The 22,559-nt window shown below is 33.5% G+C and overlaps 1 protein-coding gene across 3 annotated transcripts in view; it reads left to right on the forward strand.

The window, feature by feature from the left end:
• Nucleotides 1-22,559, forward strand: part of LOC123870193 (5'-3' exonuclease PLD3-like) — a 71,383-nt gene that overhangs the window by 39,787 nt on the left and 9,037 nt on the right. The window contains exons 1-7 of one of the 3 annotated variants that reach the window (XM_045913395.1): nt 15,255-15,473; nt 17,658-17,770; nt 18,020-18,184; nt 18,478-18,655; nt 19,238-19,372; nt 19,908-20,030; nt 20,693-20,761. In XM_045913395.1, the coding sequence (XP_045769351.1) occupies nt 15,450-15,473; nt 17,658-17,770; nt 18,020-18,184; nt 18,478-18,655; nt 19,238-19,372; nt 19,908-20,030; nt 20,693-20,761 (807 nt within the window). In that variant the 5' untranslated portion in view covers nt 15,255-15,449. Of the gene's footprint in view, nt 1-15,254; nt 15,474-16,100; nt 16,306-17,657; nt 17,771-18,019; nt 18,185-18,477; nt 18,656-19,237; nt 19,373-19,907; nt 20,031-20,692; nt 20,762-22,559 lie in introns of those variants that run through there. The other 2 variants (XM_045913394.1, XM_045913392.1) reach the window with 2 other exon arrangements.

Here is a 22,559-nt window from a genome sequence, read left to right on the forward strand (position 1 = left end):
AATGTCTAAATGTTCATATCGAAAGATTTGAAGTTGGGATATTAATAACGTGATACTTACAACCCTTATACTCTTACTAAGTCTGCACATTGTCTGAAAATAACTAGATTACTTTATTTTAATACAGTCATCTCATAACTATCCAAAATTTAAAATCTAGAACTGAGAAACTAGAACCATACAAACTAGATACTTGACATGTTTGAATGTTGATATCGAAACATCGCATTACTTCCATTCTATTAATAACTGTTTACTGTTTATTAGCCAATAGCTTGATTTATTATTTAGCTGTATTTCCTTACCGATTTTTTATACGCAGAATATTAAAACCAGAACTGAGAAACTAGATACTAAATAGATAAACAAGATAAGCAATTCTATGAAATTGAAAATGTTTTTCTGCAAAGAGTGTAACCTTTATGTTAAAACATCTATATCGTCACATAACAGAACAAATACTCATAAATCTAATAGTTTATTTCAATCTAGATATGAGAATGTGCAAATTATAAAAACGGCTTTTAGAAACAGAATAATCAGTTACAAAGTAAATCCGACCTCTACAACTTTAGTTCCAGAGAGTTTTTTTTCACAAATATTTAAAACCACACGCGAGATCATAAATATATCTCTAAAGAAACACACTGCCATTAAAGTAAATTTCGAGTTATTTGTTTCGTATATTTTACCAAAAAATTTTGAAAAGTCTATTAAATCTTTCAGTACTAAATATGGTATTATAGTCCAAAGTACTGATATTGATAATTTTTTATTACAATGTGCTCAAAAGTTAACTTGCAAATGCGCAGAATTCGAACAGTCAGAATCTGGTTGGACAATTGATTCTATCAGTCATTTGGAGATAAATATTAATAAATATAATCCTCTGAAAGGTGGATCATATTTGGCATTACCATCACATATAAGAAATACAAAATCATGTCTAAATATTCATAATTTCGATGATTGTTGCTTTTTATGGTGCATTGCTGCTAAAATGTATCCTACAAAACTTAATTCCAATAGAGTTTCATCATATCCTCATTATTCATTGCTTTTTGACATAAGAAATATGACATTTCCTCCGGGAATTGAAGATATTAAAACCTTTGAGAAGAACAATCCAACTATTAGTGTAAATGTTTATGGGTTAGAAGCCAATAATACAGTTACAGGTCCTTTGTATGTGACTTTAGCTCGAAAACTTACCCATGTTAATTTATTATATATTACTAAAAATGACAAAGCCCATTACTGTTTGATTAAAGACTTTGGCCGACTTGTGCGAAGGCAATTAACAAAACACAAGTCTAAAATATTTTTATGTGATGAATGTTTTTTATATTTCGCAAATGAACAAAAACTACACAATCACGATTGTGCTAAAAGACAAACTGTACTTCCAGAAGATGGTAGTAAGTTGCATTTTTCAAACTATGAGAGAACTCAAAGAATTCCTATCGTGATATATGGCGATTTTGAGAGCTTGCTTTGTAAATATTCAAACGAAAATAAATCTCTTTATACTGAAGATATACAAACACATGAACCATCTTGTTTCGCTTATTACATATGTTGCCATTCTAAACCTGAGCTTAATGACTTTGTAAGCTATCGCGGACCAAACTGTGGTAAAAAATTTGTTGAAAGCATTACGCGAGATGTAAAAAGATTGCACGGTATTTTAAATACAAATAATCCAATGTTTCCTCTTACTACCGAAGAGTTGACTTCATATAATGAAGCAAAAATTTGCTGCATCTGTAAAACAATGTTTAAAAAATATGATATAATAGTAAAGGATCATGACCATTTTACAGGTAAATACCGAGGCCCTGCTCACAACACTTGTAACATAAATGCAAAAAAATGTACGTTTATACCGATCATTTTTCATAACTTGAGTGGTTATGATTGCCACTTATTTATTAAAGAATTATCAGAAATTACCGGAAAAACGAGCTTGATACCAAAATCTAAAGAAAAATATATATCATTCACAAAATTTTTACCTATTGATAAAACAAATGCTGCTCAACTGAAGTTTATCGATTCATTTAATTTTTTGAGTTCGGGTTTGGATAAACTGGCAAAGAGTCTTCATCCGAATGATTTTCAGCATATGCGTGTATTTATTAAGGATGAACACTTATTAAATTTGGCCTGTAAAAAGGGTGTCTATTGTTATGATTATATGGATGCATGGGAGAAATATAATGAAACAAAGTTACCAAAACATTCGATTTTTTTTAATAAACTCACAGGTGAAAATATTTCCATTGAGGATTACGAACACGCTTTAAAAATATGGAAAACTTTTGGTATAAAAAACTTAGGAGAGTATACAGATTTATACTTACAATGCGATGTCTTATTACTATGCGACGTTTTTGAAAAGTTCAGAAATATGAGTTTAGACTATTATAATTTAGACCCCTGCTATTATGTATCATCTCCATCTTTAAGTTGGGACGCAATGTTGTTATATACTAAAGTTGAGCTTGATTTGATTTCTGATGTGGATATGTATCAGATGTTAGAAAAAGGTATTCGAGGTGGTTTAGCCCAGTGTTCATTGAGATATGCTGAAGCAAACAATAAATATTTACCATCCTACAATAAAAATGAGTCAAGTACGTACTTAATTTATTTAGACTGTGTCAACCTTTACGGTTTTGCTATGATGCAAAAAATGCCAATGCGTGACTTTAAATTTTTAAATGAAAATGAAATTAAAAATTTTGATGTAAGGAACATTTCTAAAAAAAGTCAGTGTGGATATATTCTCGAGGTAGATTTATGTTATCCGGATAATATTCATGATGCTCATTCAGACCTACCATTTGCTGCGGAAAAATATTCTCCTGCTCAAAATCAAAGCAAAAAATTGGTGGCAAATTTATATAATAAACATCGTTTTGTTATTCATTATATGCACTTGCAAGAATGCTTAAAGAATGGTTTATTGCTTTTAAAAATATACAGAGTGCTATCTTTTTATCAGGACAACTTTTTAGAGCCTTATATTTTTTTAAACACAAGTCTCAGACAAAATGCCAAGTCTGATTTTGAGAAAGACTTTTTTAAAAAGCAGAATAATTCTATTTTTGGAAAAACGATAGAAAACAAAAGGAAGCAGGTTGACGTAAAACTAGTAAACGTTTGGAGAGATACTACAAATAATACTAATAAATTGAATGGAGCGGAAAAATATATTAGTGCACCACATTTTCACAGTTTATCAATTTTTTCTGAAAACTTAGTAGCTATTCAATTGAAAAAAACAAAAATTGTCTTAGATCGACCAATATATATTGGATTCACGATTCTTGAACTGTCGAAAACGCATTTGTATCATTTTCATTATTCGGTCATAAAAAGAATCTATGGAAATAATGTTCAGTTATGTTATACGGATACTGATAGTTTACTATATCTTGTAAAAACTGATGATTTTTATGAAGATATGAAAGATAACATTCATTATTTTGATACTAGCAATTTTGAAGATGATAATATTTTTAATATGCCGAAAGCTAATATGAAAATACCTGGATATTTTAAAGACGAAATGGGAGGAGAAATCATTTCTAAATTTGTTGGTTTACGCGCAAAATTATATTGTTTACTTTCTGAGAAAAAAACTATCAGTAAAGCAAAGGGTATCACGAAGCCTGTGACAAAAAAATTAAACTTTGAGAAATATAAGAAAGCCTTATTTTGCAATGAAAATATAAGAGATGATATGTTTGTCATACGATCAAAAAATCATCAGGTTTTTACTCAGAAAATTAATAAATTAGTATTAAATAGTGATGATAATAAAAGGCAAATAATGGAAAATGATTTTAAAACTTTGCCTTGGGGGCATTACAGCACGATTCTTTAGTAAAAATATTATGCTAAGTACCTATGTATTTTACAAATTTTTATGTGTCTAATTTTAATATTAGTTTTAATGGTAATTTAGCATTTAATAAATTTGATTAAGTTTACCACAGTGTTTTATTTCAAATAAAATCACAACATATTTTATATTCCCTTTATTAATTCAACCAATTATTTACATTACTTCATAAACTTAGTACTTAACATAAGATTAACGTATTATAAAAACTTACTACTTAATGGAAAATATTCGGACTACAACTTACTTGCATGATATGAAAATATAAAATATACTTTATACTTTAATTAGAACTCATTTATGCTTTTTATTTTTACAATCGCAAAATAACAATAAAATAATATTAAATTTAACTATTCAGGCACACTTAGCTTTTGTATAATCCTATTAATTAAATCTTCTGTAGCATCCATCATATTGTCATAATTATCACTCACTATGTACTGTACACTCAAATTAGTCTTTGCACTGTTCTCCTGTTCTTTACTATCAATTTCAAGTATTTCAATTTTTATAATGTGGCTTCCCTTTGCTTTATTTTTCCGTATAACAAAAGATGAATCTGGAGCTGGTGAAATCACATGATCTATTTTTGGAAGCTTCTTTTTTAAAGACAATTTATTTTTCTTTTTTATGGTTTTCAAACTGGTGTTATTTTCAAGTGTTTCATTATTTTTTTGCTCACGTAAAGCTTTCAATCTATTCTCTTCTTCTCTTTCTAAAATAGCATCCAAGTCTTGAGCTCCATAAAATGGATTATTCATACTTGTGTTTCTTTCGTCATCCGTGAAATAAAAGTCCGACATGATGCTGTAACAAAATACAAAATTTTATAAATATAACAATAAAACAACATTTATAAAAATATCAATAAACAAATTCTAAAATAGAAAAGAATACAGTCAAAATATTATATAAGTAATTTTTTTCACTAACCAGAAGCGAGTGAGTTCCTTGCGTGAGAAGATCTGGGAATGAAAATTGTTTAGTAACAAATCTATGGAGTCAAGTTTTCAAAACAATTGTATATACTTGTATGACATTCGTCCGCATTATGCAATCTCTAGCGACATGTTAGAACCTGTTTAATATTAAGTTCTTACGAATTTCAATTTCATACTATTATCACAAGGTTTAAATTAAAATGTATACCTACATTTTAATATAATCATCGACAAATAATAGTGCGCTAGACAAGTGCGAAGTGAAACACGAATGTGATACCTACAAGCAATACCTTAAAATTTAAATCAACTAGCAATAATATGAAGTTATTTAATAAGTTGCATTTTTAAAATTATCATCAATCAGTAATATGAAGTTGATAAAACAGGCTGAATCATTAAAAATAAATTATATAGATGTTGAAACACCACCACCATGCTTTAGCCGACATAGTAAACTTCTACCAAACACAATTCGATGCATAATTTGCGGACCCTCCAACTGTGGGAAAACAAATATTATGATAAACTTATTATTGCACGAAAATGGACTTAAATTCCAAAATGTTTATATTTACTCAAAGTCCACTTTTCAATCTAAATATTGTTTCCTACAAAAAGTTTTTCAAAATACTCCAGATGTTAAATTTATTATGTTCAAAAATAGTGAAGAAGTTATTTCGCCAACTGAAGCCTTAAGAAATTCTATTTTCATTTTTGACGACGTGACTTGTGAAAATCAAGTTAATATTCGAAATTATTTTTCGATGGGCAGACACAAACAAATTGATTGCTTTTACTTGACCCAAACATATTCAAAAATTCCTAAGCAATTAATACGTGACAATGTTAACTTTTTAATTATTTTCAAGCAAGATGATATAAACTTAAAACATATATATAAGGAACATGTTAATTCTGATATGAGCTGGCATGTCTTTAAACAATTGTGTGCAAGTATTTGGAAAGATCCGTTTATGTTTTTATCAATCAACAAAGATTGCGAACTAAATAACGGTCGGTACAGAAAAACATTTGACATATTCGTGAAATTCGACTAACAATTTTACAATTATATACCACATACGAGACACAAATTTAGTCAGTCAAATGAGAGCACTGGTAAGAATACCTACCCATATTTAATTTAAAAATGGAAGCCGTTGTAAAGAAACAATTAATTAAATCAATTGAAACCATCAAAAAGAAAGCAAAACAAATGCGTGAAGAAGAAGATGATTTAGAACTAAAAAGGCGCAAACTTTTTAAATCCATAACGGATCCATTAGAATCCATAGTATTGCAAAAAAAAGAAAATAAAAACAATAGTCACCATGATTTACCAGATACATGTTCACCTTCAACTTCTGATAAAATTAAAAACATAGAAAATGATGATAAAAATTATGTAACACCAAAACCAATAACTTCTACCCAAAATTTTGAAGAAATCGAAGAATTCTATACTCCATCTCCAACGCCTGAAAAAAGCAATGAAATCTATAATTTGAATGTACCTTTTGGTGTACGTAATGAAAATAGTAATTTAATGATTGGAAATACAAAAGTAACATTTTCAGATGGTGATGCTCATAGCAAAAATATGATGGCTAAAATAGGAAATAGATCCTATGAAGTAACCCCAGGTTTGGCAGAATTATTATTTCAGAGTAAACCAGATGTAAAGATTGTATCTGATCAAGATAAATTAGTATATAAAGATATTTTATGCAATACTAGTGCACATAGGAGAGATTATAACCCTACAAATCAGATTAAAGGCGATAAAGGGACAAAATATACTAAAATTGTGAAACCTCTCTTTACTGATAGTGAATTAAAAGAAAAAAAACAAGGTGGTTTTATGCCAACTCTTAAAACTTTGAAAAAAAATACAGATTTCATATACTGGGATGATCCGAATGAGTTAGTAGATAGATTGAAAATTTTAATTGCTTCAAAAGATGCTGGCAACACTAGTCATGACAATGAGATTATATCAATAATTGAAGAACTTAAAGAAGCTGGTATAATAAAATAAGTATATAAAAATAAAACCTGGTTACATTTTTGCTTAGTTCTATAAACACTGTTGAACATGAATGTCAACAAGTTTGGTCATCATGTACACAAGAAACTGAAAATGGATAGCTCTGCCTTAGAAAATATCTTTGATGCTCAACATAAAATCATCAAACATGTTGGTACACCCATTGACCCAAACGACTGTGCTACTAAACTATATGTTGACAAATTCTTAGATGGGCTCTATATACGATTAAAAACAGTAGAGGAAACATTGTTGCAGTTAAAATCAGAAATAAATAGTCTAAAAAGGAATATAGAAGGTGTAAGTCGTAAATTCAAAAAATGAGCAAAGATAGTGTAGTAAATGAAATACATAAAAATGTTAGGAAAAATTTTCCTCGAAGACATGTTATACTTAAAGACATTGATGATGTATGGCAGGCCGATTTAGTTGATATGCAATCATTCTCAAAAGATAATTCACAATATAAATATATTTTAACAGTCATCGATGCTTTTTCAAAGTATGCATGGGCATATCCGCTTAAACTTAAAAATAAAGAAACTGTGACTGAAGCATTTAGTAAGTTACTAGAAAAAGGTCGTGTTCCCAAAAATCTACAAACTGATTTAGGAACAGAATTTTATAATAGTTGTTTCAAAAAATTATTACAAAAATACGGTATAAATCATTATTCCACTTATTCCACTAAAAAGGCGTCAATAGTAGAAAGATTTATAAGAACGTTGAAAACTAAAATGTACAAGCAATTTAGCTTGCAAGGGAATTACAAATGGAATGATGGAACCCTCGAGCACATCATGAAAAAATATAACTCCACATTTCACAGAACAATTGGTACAGCTCCAGATAAAGTTAATGAAAAGAATAAACAAAATATACTAAAAAGATACAGACTACTACAATTATCAGCACCATCGCAGAAACGTTCAAAATTCAAAATTGGAGATTATGTAAGAATAAGCAAATACAAAGGAACTTTTGACAAAGGATATACTCCCAACTGGTCAACTGAAATTTTTAATATAGCTCAAGTTCAAAACACTCATCCAATTACTTACCTTCTAAAAGATGCAAGACAGCGACCTATTTTAGGATCATTCTATACTGAAGAATTACAAAAAACAAAACATCCTGATATATATCTTATTGAAAAGGTTTTAAAAACAAAAGGAAATAAATTATATGTCAAATGGTTAGGTCTGCCGCCTAGTGAAAACAGTTGGATAGATAAACTAAATCTTTTATAAACACATTTTATGTTAACAACTTTCAGTCTCTTATTATCTACGATACTGAGCAGAGTTCTCTTTTATTAAAAATGGAGAAACAACCATCCAAGCGTAAAATGACTTTGAGAAGAAAATCTAACAATTTGAAAACAAGTAATTCTGGTGCTGGTTTTAAGAAAAGCTTTAAGGATATTGTATCTCGCGCGAAAAAACATATCCATAAATTGAAACCTAAATGCAAAAAAGCTGCAATCGAATTAGCTCTTGCTGCTGCTAAGGAATTAGCAGCGACATCTTCAGTTAATGTACCGCGTATAATACCCATACCAAAGACAGGTGGGGTTTTGCCACTAGTCCCCATATTTGCAGGATTGTCTGCCGCGGGCAGCTTAGCGGGTGGTACTGCTAGTATAGTGAAAGCAGTCAATGCTATTAATTTAATGAAAAAAAAATTTCAAGAACTAAAGAGACATAACGAGAAGATGGAAACATTGTGTATCGGAAAAGGATTATTTATAAAGCCCTATGGTAATGGTTTGGGAATATACACAGCAAAGGAAAAAAACTGATTCGGCGGCTACCTAATCGTGCTCTAAGTAACTTGGATATTCTAAAAATTTCAAAAAATATTCCTTATTTCAGAGGTGTATTTATGAGAAATGAACTTCCAAAATATCCTTTTAAAAAAGAGTGTGGTATCATCAACTTAGATAGCTCTGAAAATCCTGGAACTCATTGGGTAGCCTATGCAAAAATAAATAATTACATTGAATACTTTGATAGTTATGGTAATTTGAAACCGCCTAAAGAATTTGTAAAATATGTGGGAGCGAATATTAATTATAATTATGACAATTATCAAGGATCTAATTCTTATAACTGTGGCCATCTATGTATCAAATTTCTTATTAATTTTTGGAATAAAAATTGAAAATAAATAGATGATACAAAAATATGTAAGCTCATTTAACCATCATGTCTATTACACTCACGATCGTGGGTGAAAAATCTATTCTAGAATCATTTTACGCCCCTCCTCTTATTTTGGAAGACGAATATGAGTGTGGCTTAGTATATTTTTCTGCATTTAATTCAATTCCAAATGTAGACTATAATAATAATGTGTTTGAATATGGAGAAGAGAAAAAAAGAATTCTTATTCAACCAGGTGCTTACGATTTACAAGATTTGTATGAATACCTAAAAGAAAGAGTTGAAAATTGTGAATTACAAATAAAATCTAACATCAATACAATGACATGCTCTTTGTACTGTACTGAAACTATAAACTTTAATTCAGAAAATAGTATTGGACCTATGCTAGGTTTTTCTAACGAAAAACTAAAAGCAAATAAATGGCATGAATCTACAGAATCCGTTAACATTCTACCACTGTCTGTCATAAGGATCGAATGTGATCTTGTACAGAGTTCGTACACTAACGGTTCTCCTTCACATATTATTTATGAGTTTGTGCCAAACATTCCTCCAGGTCATAGATTTATAGAATCTCCAAGTAATGTGATATATTTTCCGGTCAAAAGAAAGATAATTTCATCAATAACAATAAAAATTTTGGATTTGGAAGGCAATAATATAAATTTTAAGGGCGAAACTATTGTTTTGTGTCTTCATTTGAAAAAGTCAAAATGATCGTATTTAACAAAAGTAATTATTATAAAGAGTATAACCCAACTATTAAGAAAGTTATTACCAAGGAAAGTGTAAAACAAAGAAGACGTGTTAGAGTATATAAAAAAATTCATCAGAGTAATAAACAATTTCTTAAAGCCCTCGGCTTCAAAGTATGAGCCTCCTTCAGATCAACGAATTACCTGAATTCGATAACTCTATCGAGAGTTATGAGGTTCATACATATAATCCATACAATAACAGTTTCAATGAAAATGATGAAATTCGGATACCTATTCACCAGCAAGATATTTACGTGTTACCATCAGCCAGTTCCATTTACATTGAAGGAAAAGTTTCGGTGACTCATAAAGATCAAGCTGGCAAAGTTCAAAAGAAAAGTGTTGACTTCAGTAATAATGCAATTGCATTTCTTTTTCAAGATATCCGATACGAAATGAATGGTGTTGAAATCGATCGTATTAGAAATGCTGGAATAACTACAACCATAAAATCTTTCATTTCAATGAATAGCGGTGACAGTAAAGCGGCTGCTGCTTGGGGTTGGAATATAGACGGATTTAAAAATCAAAATGGAAATTTTAATGCTTTGATACCCTTAAATAAGATTTTAGGTTTTGCTGAAGACTACAATAAAATAATAATAAACTGTAAACATGAACTCATACTTAACAGAGGTAGTACTAACATAAATAGTGTTGTCATGGGTAGCGATGATATTGTAGACATTGATATACAGAGAATCCAATGGCGAGTACCACATATTAAAGTATCAGATCAGCAAAGATTAATACTTTTAAGGAAATTAGAAAAAGATAATCCCGTACAAATAGCATTTAGAAATTGGGATTTGTATGAATATCCATTATTGCCAAAAACTACCAAACATTCATGGGCGTTAAAGACTGCTTCTCAATTAGAAAAACCTCGATATGTTATATTTGGTTTGCAAACTAATAGAAAAAACGTTAAAAACAGAGACAGCACAATATTCGATCATTGTACATTAACCAATGTCACATTATTCCTGAATTCCCACTATTATCCGTATGATGCTTTAAATCTCAAGTTTGAGGAAAATAAATACAGTATATTATACGACATGTACACCAAGTTTCGTCAGTCGTTTTACAACCTTCCTATTGATCCACTGCTTGATCTTCATACATTTAAAGAAATAGCGCCTTTATTTGTCATAGATTGTTCCAGACAAAATGAAAATTTAAAAACTGGTCCAGTTGATGTTCGTCTGGAAATAGAAACGTCTCAGGAAATTCCAAGCAATACCAGCGCTTACTGTTTAATCATAAACGATCGTCTTGTGGAGTATAGGCCGCTGAGTAACATTGTTCGAAAACTATCATGAAAATTATTGTGGACGTTCAAGGTTTTAAAAATGATCAAAATTACTTTCTGCCTAAAGAGATTGCTATAGTGTATAGTGATCGAGTTCAAGTTTTGTTAATAAAACCGCCATATCCCTATGAATGGCTAACAGACACAGAAAAGAAACAAGTTAAATGGATTGAAAAGAATAGAAAAATATTATGGAGCGAGGGAATCGTGCCTTACGAGACCTATAAATACCATCTAATAGATATTTTAAAAAATAATGATATTTATTGTAAAGGCCTTGAAAAGCAGTTATGGTTAAAAGATATATTAAGTAATCCTAACGTACATAATTTAGAAGATAAAGGATGTCCTCGTTTATTAACATTGTATGAGTTGTATAATTCACATTCTGACATATATAGTTGTGTTTATCATCCGACCATCTGTGCGCTGAAAAATGTAACTTGTTTAAAAAAGTGGTGTATGAATAATAAAGTTTTAGATGATTAAATATGCTTGTTTAACTTCCATATACCTGCTTCTTTTATTTAATTTACTGATTATTGAAAACATTTATTGAAAACACAATATTTGGTGTAGGTTGTTATAGCCAAATAGTTGTTTTTCATGTTGTAAAAATATTACATTTGAAGAGTAATTTTAAAATTCAAGGTTTCTTAGTACCTATCTAGTTTTATCACCATATTTGCTCGTGCAAATAGAATGAATATTTCGTTCTTAAACCATGTGAATAGTTTGTTCAAAATACGGATAGTTGATTAATTTTTGCTTGGATTTAGCTACACTCCATTTATTTAATGTGTTGTTGAGGACAGTAGTTTAGAATTGGGGAATTCTGTATCAAAATTGGTGGCGATTTTGGATCACGGCGAGCGAAGCGAGCGAGCGTAGCGAGAGTGATCCAAAATCCCCACCAATTTTGATACAGAATCCCCAATTCAACACTACTAATGTGTACAAGTGATTTTTCAAGTGACGACAAGCGCATCAGTTCGGAGTTGGTTTTAAAATATCAAAATATAGTGGAAAGTAAGATAAGTAATTATTTCCAACCATTACATTAAACACTTGTTGCACGCTACTGAAATGAACAACGCAAAGACAAATCAAAATAATCTAAATTGATCTGTACACAAGGGCACAACAGATGTAAAAATGTGGAAACCCCGGTTAAACGACCCTTCCGAGCTCGGTTAGGTAAAACGGCCGTTTTAGGGCTGCAAACCTCGGTTAGGTGCTGGTGAACAGTAAAAATCACTTAATCAGCCGGTTTTCTAATAATCAGCCGTTTTAAAAGTCGGCGAACTCCACCCTAATGGTTTGAAACAACTGGCCCTAAATGTGATTTAAATCTTAAACCTAAAAGTGAGCATTTAAAAAATTCACGAGCACTCTGCATCTGATGTCATTATGCAAAAATTCGCCGACCGTAAAACAACGTGAAACTGAAGGAGCATCCAGGCAAAGTCGTTATTCACTTGAATTTTTCACGAATCCTTTTCACACATGGGGATGTGTAGTTGTGTACCTTTTGTGAATAATTTGTTTTATGCCCGCTCTACACATGTGGCGCGAATGTCGGTGAAGTCTCTATAGAGCACACTTGGACTTTACTCAGGCTTAAGAGGGGTCTCTCCGTCACTCGTTTCATACAATCGTAGTTCCAATTTCATTTGAATATTAAGCAACCAAAGTCCATGAAATTTTGCAGACATATTCTAAAAACTAATATCTATGTCTGTGGTGTTTTAGATTTTTCTAAAAATATGTAAGTAGTTTTAAAATTACAGGGGCTTAAAGATTTGTATGAAAATTTTTAAGACCGCGTAACTTTGAAACAGAATATTTTAACAGAAATCTGGAAAACCACATACATAGATATTAGTTTCTAGAATATGTCTGCAAAATTTCATGGACTTTGGTTGCTTAATATTCAAATGAAATTGGAACTACGATTGTATGAAACGAGTGACGGAGAGAGCCCTGTTAAGTTTCAGTTAAAATGAGACAGGTGTATGCCAGCGATGTAACGTTGTCTCGTTTTAACAGTGTTCTAACTCTGAGCAAAGTCATAGTGCGTTCTATAGATTTCAATCTAAGTATTGCGCTGAGTCGTGGCTTCGCAACGTCCCCATACTCAGCATTGCACTAAATAAATACTATTTCTATCAATATAGAATTAGTAGCTATTTCAGACAAAAATCCCTAGAGAACCAGAATAACTGACCGCCAAAAGCCCCCCAATCCAATTTTACATCTAATTGGAACAGCAGTGCCACTTTACACTAACTAGATGATGAATGATAAATTATTATACAAACACAAAAGACACAAAATACTAAGACATAAAACAAATGACACAATAAAGGATTTTGAATTTTCAATACCGTATTTTTTGTACACCGTACCGAATCTCTATATCGTAGGTACTTCTATTACCCATAGAACGTTCAGATTTAGGTATTTTATATAGTCCGGTTGTACACCTTAGTGAAAATAAACTTCTTCAAGTAGAAATTAATCATTTTACAATACCTATAAAATTTTAAAGCTCAATAATAAAAGAACAGCCGTATTTATACTCCTAGCTGGTTCCTTTTAACGATGATCCCCATCGTTAAATTGCTTTAACAATAAATACCTAAATCCAACTATTGATTTTACAGTTTGATATAAAAGTTTTATATACCTACCTGTAAAAAATATCCCATTCTTGGAAATAAAATACTACGTATAGGTACCTACTACACAAGCCGTAAGGAGCTTTGTCCATGCATGACAGTCGACACCTGCACGGCTTTTCTATCCGACTTCAAAAAAGGAGGAGGTTCTCAATTCATCGGAATCTTTTTTTAAGAAAAGACGTGGCTCCTCAGTCCTCATATAATATAATATTTATGCACCTACTATCCAACTCAGGCACGTCTTAAAAACCTAAACTGCCGTCCTATATAGGTACCTACTAATAGTTTATTGAGTTATCGCGAAATACATAGTATGGGATTTTACAAAAACTGATGGTAATAGGTGAAAAGCTGAAATTTTCACAGAATGTTTATTTCTATTGCCACTATAACAACAAATAATAAACATTTCAAAATAGCCGCCATGAAAATAAAAAAAAAGTGATATTTCTTGTACGATGGTGCGGATCCCTTCCTATGCGAGATCTGACTCGCACTTGACCGATTTTATTTACAGTTAACGGCTTTTAAGACAATAAGTAATAAGTAGGACGACAGCAAATAAGTATAGGTTTAGGAACTTACACGCTTAAACAAATTAGCTATGCTAGCCTAGGTAACAAATTACCCTGCAATAAAAAAGTTATGCCAACGAAATTAAATCCGTGACTGTATAATAATAATTACCCACCTACTGCATTAGTTAGTGCCGTTTTGCATACCTACCTAGTTATACATTAGGTATCGAATAAATTCTTGGATATACAGGACGCGCGACGGAATCGATGTCGCTGAACGCGCATATGAAGGCATTTTTGGCTGTAATCACACTGTAATTGCACGTACGAGATATCCTGCTGCAGAGTACAGACGCACGCTGTTTCTGTCTCACCTTGCAGCCTGCATGCATAGTCATCATCATCATCATCATCACGACCACTCCATCGCCGGCTCGCTTCTGAGCACGAGTCTCCTCTCAGAATGAGAAGGGTTTGTTTGATTTTCCGGGATGTCCCCGGGATTTAAGCTAACCCTGTACTTTTCGTCAGAATCGGTTACACTGTTGGGCCGTGAAAAGGTAGCAGACAGACAGATAGACAGACAGACACTTTCACATTTATAATATTAGTATGGATCATTTTCAGTTTTTATAGATTCGCATAGTTATGCATAGCGTGTATTCAGACCGACATAATGCAACCCAAGGAAAATCTGTTTGGCAACTTGCATTCTCGCGACTTTATGATTGGTAGAGTCACAAGAGCCGCGAGAGTTTTCATTTTTAACTCTACGTAGACTGCGACCATGAAGTGCCGTGCATTAAAAAAGCCGCGCGCCGCTGCCACCGTGCTTTGCGTGTGTCCAAGCCTTTAATACTGTATTTGAATACTAACTTACCACATTCACAATTTCACAATGCGGTGGTAGTCAACGTCAGCTATTTTGCAGTTATATTTTTGCTGCAAAAGCGCTTGCACGATTTGTTGGTATTAAACGAGTAGAAGCATCAGGATTTCGAACGAAAATGCAGTATTTAATGCGACGTGTTAGGTTACGTGGTATAGTGCAAAATACAATATTGGTATTTACAACTGATAACTTCTATTGCTCTTCTAAATTATGTTGTTCAGAAAATTTGAAATGGTTAGTAAAATTGTGTTTATTTTTTGAACTAGGTTTAAAGTTGAATATTTTTAGCTCACTTATGTACTTAGGTACCTACTTTATGTGAATAGTAGTTACTTGTAGATACTTGCATCTAAGTATTTTTTCTGTATTGGGTAAGCAAATTTTTAAGTTAATGCCACATTCAAAGCTGACCTTATTAGCAGTAGCAGGCAGTACCTAGTAGATAGGTACCTACCTATCTACTAGGTACTACCTACCTATCTACTAGGTACTTAGGAGTTGAGATGGGACGTCCATTCAATTCCGAAATTCAATTTTAAACTCACACCTTGGTAGTTAGGTACTTTTATCGATAAGGTGACAATAATTTAATTGGCCTAAAGTTATTTTGGTACAAATATAGGTAATTTGTTGCGGAGCTGGGTATTTTCATTTTAAGTGACACAGGCAATAATTCATGTGAAATATTGTAAAGCACCCTAAGTCATGGTATTTTAAACAATTTTTAGGGTAATTTAGGGCGATTTCCTACAGACACTAGGGTGAAACCGGAAGCGCAAGTGGAAACACTTTTAGGGAGATTAATCAAACGTCACTTTAGTTAATGTGTCAGTGTCACTTTGACTTTGACAAGCTTTAAATTCAAAATATACCTACAAAACAAAAACAAATCCAGCGGCAAAAAAATCCACGTTACTTTTGTTTCTAGACTTAAAATAGACAAAGAATCCTATAAAATAATATTAAGTTAATTGATGTAATTATCGACAAGTGTTTTATAAAGTACCTAACGCACATCATGGGCTATTTAATCCCTTTGTTCAAAAAAGTTATCAGCAACGTTAGAGTAAGTTTTAGTCATTGTTTATCAATTATTATAATTACATTGTTTAGCTGTTCTGGGTTTTTGCAAGACGCTAATAGTTCTTACTAAATTCATATTGTGTTCCTCAAGTAAGACGGTAATCTTCTAATCTTTATACTTCTTAATTTCTATTTTGTTCAATTTTACCACATCTTTGAATCTTATTGTTTTTCACAGTGAGGAATAGTTATTACTTATTAGGTTTATGTTGTTGTTTTTTTTCTTTAAAACACGTATGACTATTATCATTACCGACTTTGTCTGTGGTGGCGTTTGCTGGCGCGCGTGTTGTGACTTTTTGGAGTGTTTTTTTGTTAGAAGTGGCCGGTTTTTGTGTCCCGCTGGTGTTTATTGGTGGTGGAACTGACCGAGGAACTGACTGAGAAGCGCTCTAAAGGGGCGCCGCGTGTATGTCGGCGGGCGCCAGTACAGACGAAGTCCATACTTATACATATCGTTTTCCTAACTTGTAAATAACTACACACTTGATGAATCAGTGTAAAGCCAGACGAGAGAAGAATTATCATTACCTTCATCTTTAAGACTATTAAACCAAATCATATTTTTTTTAATTATATAGACTAGCGCTTGGCTGCAATCAGACCTGCTAGCAAGTAATGATGCAGCCTAAGATGGAGCGCGCTTGCCTAGAAGTTGCCTATTCACTCTTGATATCAATAGGGGATATCAAAACTTTTGATATCCCCTATGGAGAGATTATTTAGGTCTTCTTCGATATAGAAGTAGGTATTACTTATCTGTGTTAAGCAACAAAATCTTGCAGTTGACCTAAGTGCCCAAAAAAAAAACACTAAAGTCACCATTGTATACCTTAGTAGCTCTCTAAATAAAGTTGCTGGCTCATTGCCAAATTGTATCTGAGGAGTCTAGTTAGGTCTACACAATCACTATTTAAATACTTATTGCAATATTTGGATGATGTTATGCATATTATTTGGTAAAACCCTTCTCAATCTGAGAAGAGACAAGTGCTCAGTAGTGGCGACGGGCTATTGATAATGATAATGTATATTTAGCTAAGTAGAGCTTGTCTGCCCAAAAGGTGCCTAATCACTCTTCGTTTGAAGTTCAATATTACAGCTAGCAGGAAAAATGGAAGCTGGAAGTGTATTCCATTTTCTAGCAGTGTGTATTAGAAACAAGAAAGCGAAATGCTTGAAAATCTGAAGAAGTTTCTCTATGTATGTAGACTTGAGACACTGTTGAAACGAGCCAGTGGCATAAATCTGTCTCATTTTAACTGAAATTTAAGTCTTAGCAAAGTCAAAGTGCACTCTATAGATTTCAACCTAAGCTCAACGTTTTGTTCACAGACTGTGCTAGAATCAGGGAGTGTGGGGAACGCGTCGTCGTCTGATGAAGAGCTGGAACAGTGGGAGCAGATCTTCATGATGAGGGATGAGAACGGGAACAGCTATAATGACAAGTGTGTGCATTCTGTTATACTTATTTTTTTTTAAGTTACAAGTGTAAAGTTTTTTTTTTGTACAAATCTTTATAGCCTACAGCTACACATCATACATCCTAATCCTACTAATATTATAAATGTGAAAGTATGTCCTCCTAGTGAAATGATAAATTAATTTTTAATTTGAAATTATTTTAGTAAATAAATATTTTTATTTCAGTTGTAAAATAAGATCACTGAATGATTCAATTATTTATTTTTGTATAGAAGGAAGAAGCGAAGCATATGGTGTCGACCGTCATGTATACCAGTATCGATAGTGATAGTTCTGATAGTACTAGTGGTGTTGGTGCCACTGCTGGACCAGCCCAACATTGTGCAGGTGCTGCCCACTGCTGCTCACGTCAACTTGCATTGCTCAGACGAGTGTAGGTGAGTGCCCACCCTTATAGTGTTCCAGCATCAATAGTGACAATGCTCATAAGTACTAGTTGCGTTGGTGCCACTGCTGAACCAATCCAACATTGTATAGGTGCTGACAGAAGGCTGCTGAAAAAAAAATAGGCGTTGATTATGATGTTTATCTGCATCTTTTTCTTTTACCATATTGCTAAAAAAAGACGGACGTATAACCCTTCTATAGACCAAACTAATTTATTTCAGTACTCAGAACAGATCATTAACGGCCTCATAGCACACTTGTTGATTCAATAAATTTTTTTCAGGTTATCGTTAGTGGAAAGTATACCGGAGGGCCACATGTATCCTCCGAATACAACGCACACGCGGACCAAAAACGCTTGGTTAGATTTGATAGATGAAGCTCAATCTTCAATAGAAATCGCCTCTTTCTATTGGACACTTAGGTTTAATGAAATATATCCTTATAACTCTTCTGTGGATGTAAGTACTTATTGCTTTGTATATTTTTTTTTTCTAATTGTTGGTGTTTTGACCCAACCCATACTATTATAAATGCGAAAGTGTGTCTGTTTGCTTGGTTTTCACGGCCCATCCGTTTGACCGAATTCGATGAAAGGAAAACGATAGCTTGCAACCCGGGGAAGGACATTATCACATTAGGCTGTTTTTAGTACCGAAAAATCAAAGAGTTCGCATGGGATTTTCAAAAAACCGAAATTCACTTGGGCGAATATGCAGGGATTGGTTCAGACTGAAGTCTGTGTCCTGAGTGATTGTGCATAGCGGTGGCGGAATGAGTGGCGCATTAAATAAATGTTGACTCTTTTTAACTCGCCCGGAGTGTGAGCGAGTGTGCACTTGTAACGGCGCATACTTGGCGGCGCAATCTGCCATACGCGGTTCGCCGTCACTCAAAACGCAGGCTCAGATATAGCTTGCATCGCGGACATAGGACTAAGTATTTTTAATAATTATGTTACGTTAATATAGTATTTATATGCCAAAAAATACTTCTGCAAACTGACATTTGCTTCTACCCATACTTTGATAATTTGTTTGCAGGGCGAGCAAGTATTCCAGGCCTTACTTGCAGCCGGAACAAAGAGAAAAATAAACTTGAAAATTGCTCAAAACTGGCCTTCAAAGTCCTATCCTAACGTAGATACTGAATATTTAATTAAGAAAAAAGCTGCCCAGGTAAATATGTGTGAATTATTCTTATTTCTCCCATATCAGGGAACCTAATAATTTTGAAAACCTATTCAACGATACAATTGACATCTGACTAGCCATACTCCATTGACTTTCAAAGATATTAAATCTTTAGTAGCATTCGTAAGATTGAGACAAATCTGTTGTAAGAATCATTAAAATCGGTCCACGCGTTTAATCTAGAGCGCCCCAAGGGAACTAACAACAACAATATATTGATTGGTGAAGACATAACCACTCCTTTACGTTGCAGTCAGATAAAAGTATGGCCATTTGTGCCTCACAAATAAACCAAAGTTGATCAGCATTATGAAAGGCACAAATAAATAAATAAAATCGTACTTTGTAAAACACACAAATAAAAGTCACATAAAAATGTAAATTTTACAAACTTTTGCAGTTGAAGATAATTTCAGCAACAAAATAATTACACATATCTTTCCAAGGTGCAGACTGCAGATCTTGCAGTGCATCTTTGTAAGACGACTAAAAAGTAATAGTTGTGGTATCACTCTCTCAGGTGCGCAGCCTCAACTTCTCAAAGCTGCTGGGCGGCGGCGTGCTGCACACCAAGTTCTGGCTGGTGGACCGCACGCATTTTTACATCGGCAGTGCCAACATGGACTGGAGGTCGCTCACACAGGTACTAGCCTAGAACGCTCGGCAATTAAGGCCGATTCACACCAATGTCGTACACGTGACACGTGCGTAGTGACGCGCGTAAACCCCTAACACGCCGGGTTACGCATACGTCCGCGCTTTACGCAAGCGGTGTGCCATGTTTTATACAGTTCCATACACTACAACGCAATGGTACGCGCTACGTCTACGCTTACGCAGCCTGTGTGAACGAGCTATAAATCGTACGCGGTTTTTGAGAAGTTAAGCCGCAACGATCTCTATATGCAGGGTGTAACCAGAACGCTAGCAAAAACAAAGACAGATGATAGTACCGTTGGTGACTAATAAGATAAGGTACCATAGAAAAATTACGAAAATTTGAAAAATAAATCCTGTCTTTTTAAAAGTTCACAATATATTGCAAATAAAATATCTGACTGACGCTAGAAGGTAAACGAACGTTCCGTAAATAGGTCACTCGAAATCAATGCCGCGTCGTAAAACTGTCTCGTTTTACAAAGTACGCTATAGTAGTAAGATAGATCTCAGGCTATGAGTTATGACAAAACAACAAACGATGCCGAGTATGACGCGATGGCACGTTGAAGAGATTTTTTATGCGGGATAGCCGTTCCATGCAATTATTTCAATGCTAAACCGTAACAATTTGAAATCTGTTTGCAGGTCAAAGAGTTGGGTATAGTCGCCTACAACTGTTCCTGCCTTGCGACCGATTTGGGGAAAATATTTGATGTGAGTTTTTAAACGTAATAATAGTGCATAGTAGTAGTTTTAAAAGTAGTAATCATTTTTTGTAAATCTTTATGATTTACAAAAAATGTTTTGGTTCCTCTACCACAAGTACAGAAGTCTTGTTGTTTTCGGGATATTATTTTCAATGCATTCTTCAGATCATAGGCGATTGGAATTTATGTAAATCTTATGTAAAGGCATTTGGGAGTGGGTGATTTTTAAAATGCATGTCACAAACCTTGCACTTGCTTGCAGAGATCTAGAATCATTGGTCGATTAGAAATGCATTCGGAAGGGTAAGGGCGGTAACTAGCCACGGCCGAAGCCTCCCACCATACCAGACCAGTGATTAAGAAATTTAAATTCCAAACCCTGCAGGGAATCGAACACGGAAACTCTCACTTATAAGATCACAACGCCTACCACTGTGCCAAAGAGGCCGTCAAAACCCTGTTGATAAATATGGCACGTGAATAAATTGTGAAGTGCATGCTAAATGATCGCATGTGGAGTGGAGCGCTAAAAATAACAAACATTGATGCCGCCCTTGCGATGGCAATGGCCAATGACAAAGTAAATACAAGGTTTTTACGCTATAATAACTATTTACTATGTCGATTATTCGAAGTTCAGAATTTTAGGGTCGATCGCAGCATCGTGATTTAACATTCTCTATAAGCATGTGGCAAATCAACGTATTCTGGTGTCCCAGTTGTTACACTAGGTATTTAGGCCCAGTTGGCCAAAAGATAAGTTTCAGTGATTTTGTGAATTCTCTGGGGATATCACGATAACCCAGAAGATGGCGAATAAGACTCCAGTTGATTACCTCACGGAAAAGATGACGGGACTTTCATCTTTTCCCTATGACATACAGATGGCAGTATCCTCTTAAATGTATAGAAAATGTGTGCAGATAGACGATTTTAGCAAAAGGCCTCCATTTTATAAAATGACAAAATAAGTTTTAATGGAAATACAGAAATTCGTGAGTAAAAGTTGTAAGGAAACACTTTGTCGTAAAACTTTTAACTGGCACAGACTGGTACCAGCACGGGGCTGTCGTATAATAGAAATTACTTCCGTCATTTCGCTGTAAGTTATAAATCGGTAAACTCATTATAACTGTATAGTGAATACTGACAAGTGTAGATAAGTCGTGTATTTCGAGCGATACCTATGTCAACGTACGTAAAGGACTTCGTCTGTGGTGGCGTTTGCTGGCGCGCGTGTTGTGACTTTTTGGAGTGTTTTTTTTTGTTAAAACTGACTGAAAAGCGCTCTAAGGGGGTGCCGTGCGTATGTCGGCGAGCGGCGGCACAGACGGGGTCCATACTTGTATAGTTTAGCTAACTTGTTACAAATAACAACAAACTTGACATTGGCTAATCATTGTAAAAGCCAGACGAGAGAGAAAAAAAAACGTACGTAAAGCTGAGTATAGATGCTAATCAAAAATACTGCACTTTATATCTGTATGTGTACAGCGTAGGCCCTTACGCGGTTGTGCAGGTACCCTGAGAATGTTTTTTGAACAGCTATAAAAAATTGGAGATCCCGATTTTCTGATTCTGTTTATGTAAAACATATTGTATGGAGTCTTCGCAGGGTGCTACTTGCAAATCTTACCCCAAGTTGACTATCTTGCTTTAAATATTATTTTCTAAATAACTGAGCTGAGTTTAATAGGTAGCTATTGTGGTTACAGCACGTTCAGCGTTTCTGAACCAGTAGTAGAGTCTTGACTAAGTGCCACAAGAGTATATGAAATTAAGATTTTTGAATATGAAATGAGCCC

The sequence above is a fragment of the Maniola jurtina genome, chromosome 12, assembly GCF_905333055.1.
Source record: "Maniola jurtina chromosome 12, ilManJurt1.1, whole genome shotgun sequence".
Taxonomy (NCBI): Eukaryota; Metazoa; Arthropoda; class Insecta; order Lepidoptera; family Nymphalidae; genus Maniola; species Maniola jurtina.